This window comes from Argopecten irradians, chromosome 12 (genome assembly GCF_041381155.1).
Source record: "Argopecten irradians isolate NY chromosome 12, Ai_NY, whole genome shotgun sequence".
In the NCBI taxonomy this organism is placed as follows: Eukaryota; Metazoa; Mollusca; class Bivalvia; order Pectinida; family Pectinidae; genus Argopecten; species Argopecten irradians.
The window spans coordinates 6,661,617-6,675,562 of NC_091145.1; the positions used below are offsets into that span (position 1 = coordinate 6,661,617).

Consider the following 13,946-nt stretch of genomic DNA (forward strand, 5'->3'; position numbering starts at 1 on the left):
TTAGTCGCCGCAAAAAAAAATTCGAAAATTCAGGAAGATATACAAACCACGTGCTTTTAAAAGTAATTACGTATGCAAGAGTGAAAATAAACACAAAAATAAGTTTGTTTACAATATATTTGTCACTATGTAAGTTAGTATTATATACATGTATCTAGTGAAAAGTAACTCGAATGCTATTTAAAGGTTACTAATATATATTAATGCCATTTTCCGCTTCGAGGCTATGTACATGTAAGAGAATTAGCCTCATGGCGTTGTTCCATCAATGTATCTATCATGTTTTGTACCACAAATGGTACTATTTACTATATAAAAATTACTTACTAATTTTCTCAGAGAAAACGACTGCCTTCCTTTTTTGTGTTCTGAAATAAACAATCAGATACGTGGGTCTTCACCTTCATGACGTCAGATCTAGTTATATATTGAAGATTGTTATTTTTCGGTAAATTTTAAACTTTTACAGAAATATTTCATTACGGTGACGTAAATCGAACTAGATCATTCTATCTCTCTTTTTAGAATAAAGAAATGGCAATTAGAAATCTAAGTCGCCCACTTGTAAGGAGACTCACAAATTTATAGAGATGAAATAACGTTTATCGTTATGATAAATTGTCAGCCAAGGGGACGCCTGAGGTCAAAGAATACATTTAAATCGCATGGTCGCCCAACCAACACAACAACAATAACACAAACTATCCATGCTAAGAAGGTTTCAGACGACTGCGCATCCAACCCAACAGGTAAAAATACATCGGAAAACAACAAAATATGTTACATTACAGTATTTTTCTTTCTTCCCATCACCAGTATTTTATTAAAAAATGTATTTTTCAACAAATCATATATATGTATGTTACATCAATATTTTTATTTTTTCCACCGTCCATCAATCATATATTTTTTATGTCTCTAGAGAAATGTTGTCTTCTATCAGCTGTTTTTATACCTGTTCAAGTTTTTTTTATTTCATTTTGCTTAGCATTTTATAGACAGCTATGGTGATTATGAAAATACTTCCGTTGTACTGTATAGTTGGTTTTATTCGCGAGGATTTTATTTTGCTTTATTCCCGGTCAGTTTAATTCATGCGAAATTAGTTACCCGTGAATAAAATTGATCGATTCTAAAGAAAAAAAAGTCCAGGTTTATCTCCGTTAAAAATTGACAATACGCGAACATTAAATCCGCCAAATTTTCTGCTCGCTAAATTAAACAGCCATACAGTATACGGAAAGTATTAAGCCATGATAGTTTGTCTTTATAGAATAAAATATGCTGATTGAATCCTACTGTTGCCTATTTTAAAGATGCTTCACCGCTGACAAATGATGTTTTTTCTCTATCAAAAACAAAAGCAGACGATTTCGTATTTTTCTTTAGTTACAAAAGTTACTTACTTAACACTTTTACTACAATCGAAAAGTTTGAGTTTCAAATTTTATTTCAAGATTTAAAAATATTAAAAATAAGTAATTGCATAAAAAAATCGTGGCACTATGTCCTATATGGAATTAAGCATTGGTTGCGCATGGACCAAATGTAAAAAATATATTTTTTTTATATTAATTAGGTGGAGCATCTTTAAACTTACTGAGGTTATCCTACTGATAATAGGTGAGGTCATCTTTCATTATAATTGTAAAATGTATCTATTTTGAGGAATTAAAGAAAAAGTTAAGAAAATAAATATGTAAGAAAAAATGACTGCAGCTTTTAAAAATTGACAATAAATCTTGCTTAAGAAATCAATAAATTTCCGGAATTGTTACAAAAATGCATGATGACCTACATACATATTTATCAAATAAATCACAATGGACGGTCATTCAAGGAAATGTCAAATACATGGGTGTATCAGATTATTTGTTGAAGATGCATTAACGAATTCTAACAATGAATTACTTTTTTATATTTATTCTATGAATAAATACAAAGAAAGACACACTTACCGTCCGCAATGTTGGACGAGGACCCGTTTTTCTGGGAATACAGGTCGGCGATTGTATTCCGCTTCATGAGTTTCCGATGATGATCGTGCACAAGTAAATCCCCAGGATAAACATTCATTGTCAGATCAACAGAACTTTTTCTCCGTCGTAACCTTTCCGCAATGTTACTGAAATAAATCACCGGGAACTATTATGAGGAAACGGATTCATATGAAAATCCATTTATGTAGAAAGACACATAACATTCGATCCCAGTCTTCTACCATGAGGACAGGGTCACAAAGAGTCCTGAACATTAAGGAGTCCATTAAAATTCCCCATAGGAAAGCATGACAGAAATTAAGGAAAAAGGCTACGGAATCTTTCAAAGAATCTGTAATGCTTTCCTATGGATGATTTTCAAATTCCTTAAAAGTTAAGAAATGCTCGTGAAATTGGCCCAATTATATCCAGATTCAACCTGAAATGTTAAAATACAATGTCTGATTGTGAATATATCTGGTAGAATTAAAAGTGATATAAATCAAGTATTCAAACGATTTCAATATCAAAACATCGAGTCTTGGTAAAGAAACCCCACATGAATTGATTCCGAAAAGTGCTTCAATATCCACCGATTCGAAGTAATAAATACATCAATCGTATTTTCAATCGTATTCCAAAGAACTGAAATTAGAGTTCAACATCCATAATCGAAGTTGAAGTTTTCTAGTTAAAAAGAATTCTTTCCGAATTTTTACAAATACTTCATAGCCACGTGAAAACTTTTCACTTTTCCAAATGTTTATCTATATATCAGTATTACATTCTGCCTTTGCTGAAGTTATTCTTGTACTGGTTTGATAAAGTACTTAGAGTTAGAACTGATAGTAATGGAAGACAATTACCCTCTGTAGGTTTAAAGCTTGTCTGAAATACATTTATATATATATTGCTAACACAGCAGAGTATGAAATAAAACATCCAGGCATTCCGACATATCAAAACAATTATTTTTCTTTATATTCATTCTCGTATTCAGAAAACAATGCCAATCTGGATTTCCTGCTGCAAAGCAGTTGCAGATTTGTTTTTAGACAATGAACAATTACTCTGCCTTACACGAAATATGAACAATATGTGATCGGCTGAAGTTGCGAGCTTCTAAATATTAAGATATTTGCCTATTCAATTAGTTCAAATATCTCTTTCATTCTCACCATTACTTCCGCGAATATTGTGAAAATTTATCTTTAATCAGCAGCAATAATAACATTTTCCAAAAATCAAATATAAAATAAAGTGTTGTGGTTATGATTAAATGAAAAATCTCTGGCAATTAGTTTTCGTCTCGATAATCCGTTGTGAAATAGCGCTTAAGACATGCTGAGAACAATAGCTAATAGAAAAAATAATGATGTACTGATAAATTAATCATTATTCATGATTACAATAATTGTCATTTTTCAAGTAACCGCGATTTACCGTTATAATGAAATACTAGTATAAAATCATATTTACACGAGAGCCATCTGTAACCTCATGCTATATTTTCCACACAAATGCGATTAAAACATCATGTCACGCATAAAGCCACCACTTGATAAAGCTATGGACCAATAAAAATCGCCAATCATTCCCGACATGCGTGCAAAACATTTCATCAACAGAAAATACCTAGGTCTTACCCATTCTCGATGCTCCAGGGATTCCGATCACTTACGATCTCTACACCCCTGGACTATCTCAAAAATCGGATGCAGTTCAGTGGAAAACAGCTGAACCAATCACAGGCGTGCATAAATTTCATTTGAAGACTATAGAGAGCGATGCTAAACATCAAAGCCACACAGCCAACCACAGTGTACCGTTATACGGCTCTTTTGATGTACATCAAACGACTGAAAATCCTGTTCTTTTGCCTCCAATTTTACTATGAGATAGTCCATAGGTGTCGAGATCGTAAGTGATCGGAACCCCTGGAGTATCGGGGATGGGTCTTACCCGAAAGCAAACACGTAAAAACACAACTCTCCATCCATTTCCAGAAACCCGGAAGTTGAACCGCGTCTTTCTCATTCTAATGAAGAGTTATAAACTGTACACAAACAACAATCAGATCAAAATTGAACAGCAAAGACTTCAAGAGCGACAATCGCCGTTTGCGATGAAAATTGTTTACACAACACTCATACTAATATCAGACCTTGTGACGGGCATGTAAATCCGGACGGAATGCTAAGTGTTATATTATATTAATCGCCTGAGGACTCCATCGAGTTAATAAACCTTTCATGTAGGGTCGATAGAAGCAATGTATTGTTAGTTTGACGCTATAAAGTATTTTTTCAATAATCTTTTTACCAGGAACTTCATTTAATTTAGGAAAAACAAATCAATTTTACGGGATATACATGAATGCAAATTATTAAAACAAAATATCAAAATTATCAATAAAATGCTTTGGATGTGAAACATTTTGTAAATTGGCTCAAAATAGTTAAGCGGATGAAGTTTACAGTGCGTTTGTTAATTTGATGATATTGACAGCCTTATCGTTGTATTACGTCATTACGTCCTGCAACGAACCAGACATAATAAATGTTTGTCATTATAGTCACGTTCTCAAATTATTGATCTATAAATATAGTGAAAATCGCATTTCAGAATTACATCCCCGTAGTTATTACAGAGATGCGGGTCATACAAAACAAGGTTGCATCGACTGAAAAATGTGTCAAGGTCTCGAACTGTCATTACACTTTGTTAATCTTGCATAACAGCTTGCGAAAAAAAAAACATGCTTAAGGAAAAGAAAGTTTATCGTTCTCAAATTTGTATTTGAATTATAAGTTGTAAGAGTACAAGAACGAAAGAGCTAATTTAAAATTTCAAAGAAGATGCAATATAGGAAACATGTAAATGAACTGAAATAATAAAATTGTATTAAAAATCCTCCAAAGATACAGGAGACAGAACCAGTATGTCCGAAGGATTAAGCGTTGTCCGATTGCTTTCTACCTCAATCTGTTTCATATAGACCATTCGTCAGTTGTCTAATTCCATTACACGTATCTTTAAATACTTAAAATACTGCTTATTTCAAACTTTTAGTTTAGATTAAAAAATACGATATTTCCTTTTTATATTTTGTATTGTCAGTATTTTAACACTTTAGTGTTGAATAATTTCAAGCTTAAGGAAAAGCAAAAATCAATAAAAGAATTAAGTGGCAGAATCGGGGTAAAGGAGGAGGAGTAGTAGACCTCAGTGACTATAAAGCTTCGTAGTCGCTGTTTATGGGCGTAGAGGTCGTTGACACAAACAGACAAACCAAGGTTATGCAACGTGAGTATGCAATGTGATTATGCAACGTGACACCAAATCTGTCCTCCAGAATAATCCTGTTTCACAAAGCATCATAGAAAAAACATCCAAGAGTCCAAGATGTCCTATATCGGTTACCTTGATATTGCAATGACTGCGTTTTTAAGAGCATGAAGAATTAAAAAAAATGTTGTTTTAATTAATTAATTCTTCAATGATGACAATGGCGACTAATTTTAGACCAAACTTGGTCCCCATTCACGTAATTAGTCAACATTTATAAACAAATCTCCCCAAGGACGTTTCTGACCAAATTCATTAAGAACAATGTCACCATTTACACAAAATCTGTGAACATGTCTGAAACTGTGTTAGCAGGTTTAACATTCATTACTGAATTGCTCTCACTTGGATTGGCTCGAATGATTCAACGTTCTATGAATATTCTGAGTAATTTAAGGACTCGCAAGGATTAGACAGTGGAAGGAAGCCGGAGTACCCAAAAGAAAAACTACCGACTTCCAATCTGTAGCTCGCAACTTTCCCACATCGGATACATCTGTTGACCAGCGAAAATTATCCAGAGGTCCAAAGACCTGAAATTGATTCTTCCTTCGAATGTACCATTTATTGGTCGAGGGCGTGTTGTAATATGTGGGGACATGTTAACCATTCGGCCACCACGGCCTCGAATTGCTAACACAATGTGCAGACTAATCTAATTAAAACTGAAATTGAAGTAATTTGTAACCCACACTCAAAATCGATTGATTTTTTTAGACTTCTAAAAAAGGTACAATCAAGATAGAGCCAGATGCTCAAGAAACGTCGTCGGCTTCATTGATAACGCCTGCGCTATAGATCTAGGAAAATGCTAGTTTTAGATGATAGTAACAGAACGGGTTGTTATGAGATATTATTTTAATGTGACGAGTTTCACGCCTTAAAACTGGCAATTAAGTTAAAAAGCAATTGGGACAGAAAAAAAACTTGATGAAATGATGATCACTCTCATGAGGCATGCCCTCGTCGTATTCTACGAAAGTGTAACTTTTTTTATCCGGATTCACACTCATTTTCCCATCCCTATATGAAGCTTGTGCAATTTAACACCTAACCGTCAATGGTATAACACCAGCTTTAAGTGATTTAATGAATCCAATGGAACAGAATATGTACTTTACAATGTCTAATGATTTCTTGGATTACATTTTATTTTGGCCACGTCAATGCTTTGCAACATTGCGAACGCTATTTATAATACATTATGCTCTAACTTCTTTTATTGCCCCCATTAACTACAGACACTTCTAGGTCAAACATGCAGCTATGATTCTAATATAAATATTAATTTTTTGATACAATATCCTGCTGAATTGCTTATCTCATATCCATTAATTAAATTCCCCGCAGGTCTTAACGCAAGCTCGAAAATCGATTTAACGTCAAAATGATTGATACATATCAAGAATCCTGGAAATATATGGCATTGTTGCAAGTATCATTCGACGACCTTGTAAATATGGTCAGATGTTAAGATGCTGCAAATTATGGCCATAGGAAGTCAAGAATACAGGGCAGGTTAAGTTCAAGGTCAAGTCACTTATACACAGTAGGCCTTGGTCAAGAATGTATTGATTTAATACGATCATCATATAACACATTACAATGGCATTACTCTAGATTGTTTTCCGATACGTACACAGTCTAATTTCCCTAAACGTCCTGCGTAAGGAAAAATAGCACAATATTTCATAGAGAGGTGAATCTTTTTGAGCCTGCTGATTGGGTATTAATGTTTCAAACGTTTGAGGTGAATAATTATCATTTTCGTATGATAAATTTCTGAAATAGATTAATAGAATCTTACATAGGTCTGTGAACAGGGATATCTCAACCCGAGTTAAAGATTTTTGCTTGTCAACCCGAGGGTTGACGGCCAAGATCTTTCACGAGGGATGAGATATCCCTGTTCACTTGACAGACCCATGTAAGATTTTTTTCTCCAATACTAAGAAAAAAAAGCTGAGTTTCTAGTTTGTTTCCAGCTATTTCGTCGCGCAATTATGTAGGAACCCCCTGTGTGAGCAAGACTTATCTTTTCCCTAGCAACCACGAGATATCCATGTGAAGTATGGAGAAATAATTTAGAATTCATCTACTGTCCTAATTTTGTATTGTAGGGTGGATTGCATTTAAAATAAAATCATTCAAACAATTGAATTTGCGTTTTTAGTACTCTCGCGAAATTACTCGAAAATTAATATATCGCAAAAATTTAGAGATTTACAGTAATTGTATAAAGTAAATAGTGCATCGAATCAGATTGTTATAATTACCAAACGTAAAAGATTGATTTTATTCCTTCTTTGCATATTACAGAGTTAGCTACCTTGCGGGTAGGTATCGATCGTTACGTAATTCTTTTATGAGCGCAATTTACGTCGCTTTCTCTCTCCGTAAAGTATGACGTTACGTTCACAAACACATGAAGTCACAATCAATAACTACTCGCAAGGGCAGATCACTCTGTAATGTGTAAATACAAAATTGAATATTACCTTGCATTATCACCTTCATCACATGAATTGCTGGGGGATACTTCCGGTGAAAGCGTTGTTGGGGAAACATCGCCGAAGTTCTACAACCAGGAAATACAAAGATGGATGTTTAAATCAGTTCATTTTCGAGAAACACAAGGACTCTACAAAAAATGGTCTGTAGTAAGGCTTGCTATCTAAATGACCTTCCAAATTTGATTTATGATATAGTAATCGTTAACCGTTTGAAGTCACCATAGTAACAACTGCCTATAGCAACGCAACCCAAGTCCACCTCGATTGGTTGACTCCATCGCGACAAAACAATTTGATTGATATCAGGGACAATTCATTGCTTCATTTGCGTATTTTCAAGATAAATATATGATGACTTTAGGCATTACTTTTTAACGTCATCTTTCATTGGATCATTGAGTAGATTCAACGCATTTTGATCGATAAATTAGAAGAAGCAAAGAAGTTTGAAAAAAGTTTCAGTAAATTTATAGCTGCAAAAATAATTTATAAGAAAAAATTAACATAGATGTAACTTCAAAGCGCAGCAAGAACGTAAAACCTCGAAGACTTCAATCACCCTAGTATCTACCATCTGCTATTTCGACAGAGTATACGAAAGACAAACCATTAATATTATAAATCAAACTGTACAATACATATGTATCGTCAACCAACCATTTGAATATCCAACCAACCAACAACTGAAACAAACAACAAACCACTGGAACAATCACCCAACCACTGGACCAACCAACCAACCACTGGACCAACCAACCAACCAACCAACCAACCAACCAACCAACCAACCAACCAAACAACCAACCAACCAACCAACCAACCAACTAACCAACCAACCAACCAACCAACCAACCAACCAACCAACCAACCAACTACTAAACTAACTAATCAACCAACCACTGAAACAAACAACCACTGAAATAAACAACCAATCAACCAACCACTTAAACAGACCAATCAACCAACCACTGGAACAACCGACAAATCAAACAACCACTGAAACAGCTATCTTATCAACCAACCATTGAAACAACCAACCAACCACTGGAACAACCAACCACTGAAACAAAGAACCAATCAACTTGCTAACAACCAACCACTGGAACAATCAACCAAACACTGAAACAAACAACCGCTGGAACAACCAACCACTGGAACAACCAACCACTGAAACAACCAACCACTGAAACAACAAACCACTGGAACAACCAACCACTGGAACAACCAACCACTGAAACAAACCACCGCTGGAACAACCAACCACTGGAACAACCAACCACTGGAACAACCAACTACTGAAACAACCAACCACTGGATATCTCAAAGATATCGCTACATTGTTTTGTTAACCAATCAGACGCGACATTACAAAAGTCGGCATCATTTAGGATATGAAGATAAAAGCCAATGAAAATGTTCTTTGTAAGAAATATTAATTATTTTATCAGTCTTACCTTAGTGTCGACGATTGCAGCGCGTCGTCCTCGTCTGGCGACGGGAGGGGAAGGTTCAACATCGCTCTCGTCCGATACACTTGTTAGACTCAGCGACGAACGCCGACGAGAATTCTAAAAATAGAAAAGAGGAGTTTTACATTATTATTTTAGCAGCAATAGAACGGAACAATTTACATTTAGCAATAAGCGTGATTTTGCAAGCATGGAAAAAAGTTCCTGAATTCGTAATCGATGATATTTTCATATATAAGATACTGTTTTGAGGTAAAGGAAAAATAAATATTTTTATGCATTTCACTTAATCCAAAACCTACCGAACCCTCGCCAAGGACGGGTAGATGTGCCACGTGACAAGTGACGTCAACAGTGTAAGCCCGCCAGAGGGCTCTCCGTCTCCTGTGTTTTGTTTTAGACCTTGGTATAGTCGCCATTGCGCTGGCGCTTCTGCTGGATGTTTCCAAAGCCTTACGTCAGACCATTGTACGAAAAATATCCTTCGTTACAATTCTGACTGACGAGAATGATTTATACAAGTTTGCTTTGCTTTGTCAGCATATTGAAATCTTGTAGACCTGTTTAGTCCAATACAATGACTCGTGCATATCTTTTGTGAATCGTTTTAAGTCATCCACCGAGGGCTAACATTTTGATAACCGTCAAACCGTCTTATCCGCAGAAGTGTAGTAATCCCAACCGCAATGGAAGCAGTTCTATCACGGACTCAGATCCCATGGTCGTTTAGAACAAACGAACGCTGTCACACGTCACATCCCGAAATTGAAGCGATTAGCAAAATAGCTGACAGAAAAGAGAGGGAAAATTGATGACAACGACAACGCGCAAACGCTTATGAATGAGCAATATGAAATGATGGCATTGGTACGGGTTTTCTAACAGTAACACGGATACTGTTGACAGTGACTGCCGATCTACGGAAACGTACTGAGTAGTACTGCTTGAAATCGCAGAGACAGAAGCGTGGAAAGACGCCCCCGGGAACCTACAGAACAGGTGAACGGGCAACGTCAGTAAATGTAGTACCGCTCCTTGTCGCCGGAGTGAAAAATCAATTGTCGCCATTTTACCATGAAACCTGTTGTATATTATAGAGTTTAAAGCCCTCTAGTCATCCGTGGTCGTCATGTTTCCAGATGATGGGTCGGTTCTAATGTTCAATTGATCAATTATCAATGGTCTAATGATGAATTGACTCTCAACTAAATGGCCTAACGATCAGAAAATATCTAAACGTTCTTTAAGAAATAAGCAATTTTCGTGACATGCATGATTGTTAAAATACAATGGCTGGAATCGAACATCAGTTCTTGATAAATATTTAAAAACTACTAAAAGTAACCCACCCCCCTCAAAAAAAATGCAAATGGTTGAAATATTTTATGAATATATTTTTATATGATACAAATTCACTCTCCAAAAAAGTTTCTCCTAAAAAGAAAATCCATCCTTTTACAAAGCCATTATCACACAGCCGCCTATTTTCTTTACAATAGCTCTTCTCAAAAACGCATCCCATTTCGCAGTCAAACATGTTTTTGAATACAAGTGAGAGAAGTTTAAAATGTTTAATATCATCTCAAACGAATCACAACCAATTTAGTTTGTAGTATATACAAGGGGCTAGGGTATAATAATGACATATGTAACGATATTTTTTTACACAACCGGTGGATGTGCCATGTATGCTGTCAGCTGTTGCGAAATTGACATCGAGCATTGATCTCATATTTTCTTTACTCATACACGTTTTACATCTTTGTGTACTTATGATGTCTTCTCATTTGATGAATGTGACAGTGTATGCATAGTACTATTCATCGAAACATTACATATGTAATGTCCGTTGGTTGCGTAACATATATCCTTATATAGTTAAAGATGCTCCACCACCGACAGAGCTTAAACGATCCTCATCATTTGAACAATAATATTGGTGTTTAATCCTATATATATATATATATATATGTCTAATTAACACAAAATAATATGAAATAATGTATTTTGCTTTTGGTGCATGCGCAGTCAGGAATCTTCATTCTATATATAGAACATAATGCCAGGAAATTTTTCGGGATGCAATTAATTATTTTTAATTTTTGTATCTCGAAGTAAAATAAGAAGCTCAAATTTTTCAATGGTGGTAATGGTGTAAATTAATTACGTAACTTTTGCAGCTGACGAAAAATAAAATACTTATTCGTCATCTGCTGTAACTTATTCAGAAAAATACTATCAACGGTGAAGCATCTTTAAAGATGTCATTTTATATAAACGTCTTTCACGCCTTCACGCATTCAACTGCTGCATACAAATGAAGATGGTTAAGCAAATCAAGTATGTGTGTTGCAAAAGGCAGTTGTGTTATTATCCCAAGCATATAAACCACGTGATTTCACGTAAAATATATTACACGAGAATATCTCCCGAATATCAAGAGCCCAGTAAACGTTGACTGTTATGAAGTCTGAACGTATGCAAGACGCTTGATTTACTGCTTCTTACTAATTGTATTGACTCTTGCGCAGAATTCTTCATGGGGAGTGAAATTAAACGTAAAATGTTGCATTCTGTGACGTGATTAATGAAATTAATGGCGTAGTTTACGCAAATGGCGCTAATTAGTTAATGGTAATTTTTAATCAACTAAACAGCAATGTATCCTAATTTTATCAGGCTATCAATGTTAAGAGAAATGAAATATTTAAACAATCTTTATAGGTATTTCGATCCACATCGATTCATGTAAGTCTTAGCCTAGATACAAATGGTTTATAAGCCTGTTCTAACCATCTCGGCACATTGAACCAACATTGAGAACAAGACATAAACGATGTTTGACGTATTATTGAATCACACGACAAGGGATGATACATTAATTATCTCGAAATGAGTTTTAGTTTTCTACATTTTCGAAAACAATATAAAATTAGAATGTTAACTTTATTGATACTCACAAACAGCACTTAATGTTCAAAGCTTTTCAGAGCCAACATTATATATTTTTATTATTATTTTTTCTTCGTGACTTGTTTATCGGCGGAATCTTCTTTAATTATAACATGTACGTAGTTGTTACTTAAAATATTTGTAGTCCATTTTTTTTAGAATATTGCTAAACTGAGTTTCTATGATTTGATAAATAAATGCCGTGGGATAAGTACTGGAAAGTGCCATAACATAATTAAATAAAATTAAATGGATTTCCACGATGATTCAAGGACACTTCTCGCAAAAACAAGAAATCTCTGTCTTATTCATAGCCATATAACGTGAGTAGACATCGATGCTACACTTGAGGTTTGAACGCGAGAATAACTTGGTACTTAAAGAGTGCATTAAAATCTGTTCATAAAGAGTGCATTTTTCGTTCTATACATCGATATATCAAATTATTATCCCTGCAATCAATAATAATTTATTTATAACTTAAACAGCGAAAAAGACGATATAAATAGCATTTACGTAAAAATAGTTTCCTATGGTGTAATATTTTGACGTTTTTTTCTGCTCGTAAAATCTACCTCATAGCATTTTCAAAATTTGAAGGAATGGCGGCTATTCATTGTGCAAGGCAGTAGCTGACGATTACACAAAAATGATCAAAGCATTAAAAGCATAACGTCTTTATGCCGAGAACTGGTCTTTATATACATGGTATTTTAAAATCTACGACGAAAAAGATACAGGACGTGTCATCATTGGGCTACAGTTCTTGTTATAACAAGGGTGCTTAACTGGTATTCGTATATCATTTCTGTTGCGTACGGAAGCATATTGGTGATTTCTGTTGCGTACGGAAGCATATTGGTGAAATACGCCGATTCCGGGATGCAAGGAACTCTTCTGGGTGGGAGGTAGAAAACGTTGATTTGGTCATGTGACCGCGAAAAATTTAGGGCACATTTTTCCGTCATGGCAGTGACACTTATAGGCAGAGAATACCAATGTCCGGGTAAAGGTCATAGTCGGTAATACTTGCTCGATAACGGAACTAAGATAAAATGTTATGTTTTGTGTTTCTTATTTGTTATTGATTTTTGGGAAAATGCACCAAGGTAAGTTATGAAATATTTGTGAGTGAGACGTCAGATGCCGCTGATTTCCAACTGCTAGGCGACAGCTCCATTTGATGCCGTAATTTACATGTCATTTCCTTATGAAGTGTCTAAATTCAATTTTCGTGCATATTTAGATTAAATTTAATAAATATGTTCCGATAATTAATGTTAATTGTTCTATCATGATACGTAATTTTCCACCCGTGTTCAATCATTACATATGCCGCCATTTTGTTTCAAATGGTCCCTAAATTAAGTCACGTGGTGATGAAAGTCACATGCCCAAACTGACTGAATGTTGTATCCCGGACTCGGCGTATTGGTGCCATATGTCATGATTTTTTAAATCCAGTTTCTAATTTTAAATTTTACACTTAAATTTGTGAATTGGACATTTTAGTATGCAAATCTTACACTTAAATTTGTAAATTGGACATTTTCATATGTAAATTTCACACTTTAATTTGTAAATTGGACATTTTAATATGTAAATTTCACACTTTAATTTGTAAATTGGACATTTTAATATGTAAATTTCACACTTTAATTTGTAAATTGAACTATCTAATATGT

At 34.7% G+C, this 13,946-nt stretch overlaps 1 protein-coding gene across 1 annotated transcript in view; it reads right to left on the minus strand.

The window, feature by feature from the left end:
• The window catches only part of LOC138335869 (uncharacterized), a 75,258-nt gene that overhangs the window by 19,149 nt on the left and 42,163 nt on the right, over positions 1-13,946 (minus strand). The window contains exons 5-8 of the mRNA XM_069285037.1: positions 9,295-9,408; positions 7,826-7,905; positions 1,959-2,125; positions 328-368 (exon numbers count right to left, since the gene is read on the minus strand). Coding sequence (XP_069141138.1) covers positions 328-368; positions 1,959-2,125; positions 7,826-7,905; positions 9,295-9,408 — 402 coding nt within the window. The remainder of the gene's footprint in view (positions 1-327; positions 369-1,958; positions 2,126-7,825; positions 7,906-9,294; positions 9,409-13,946) is intronic.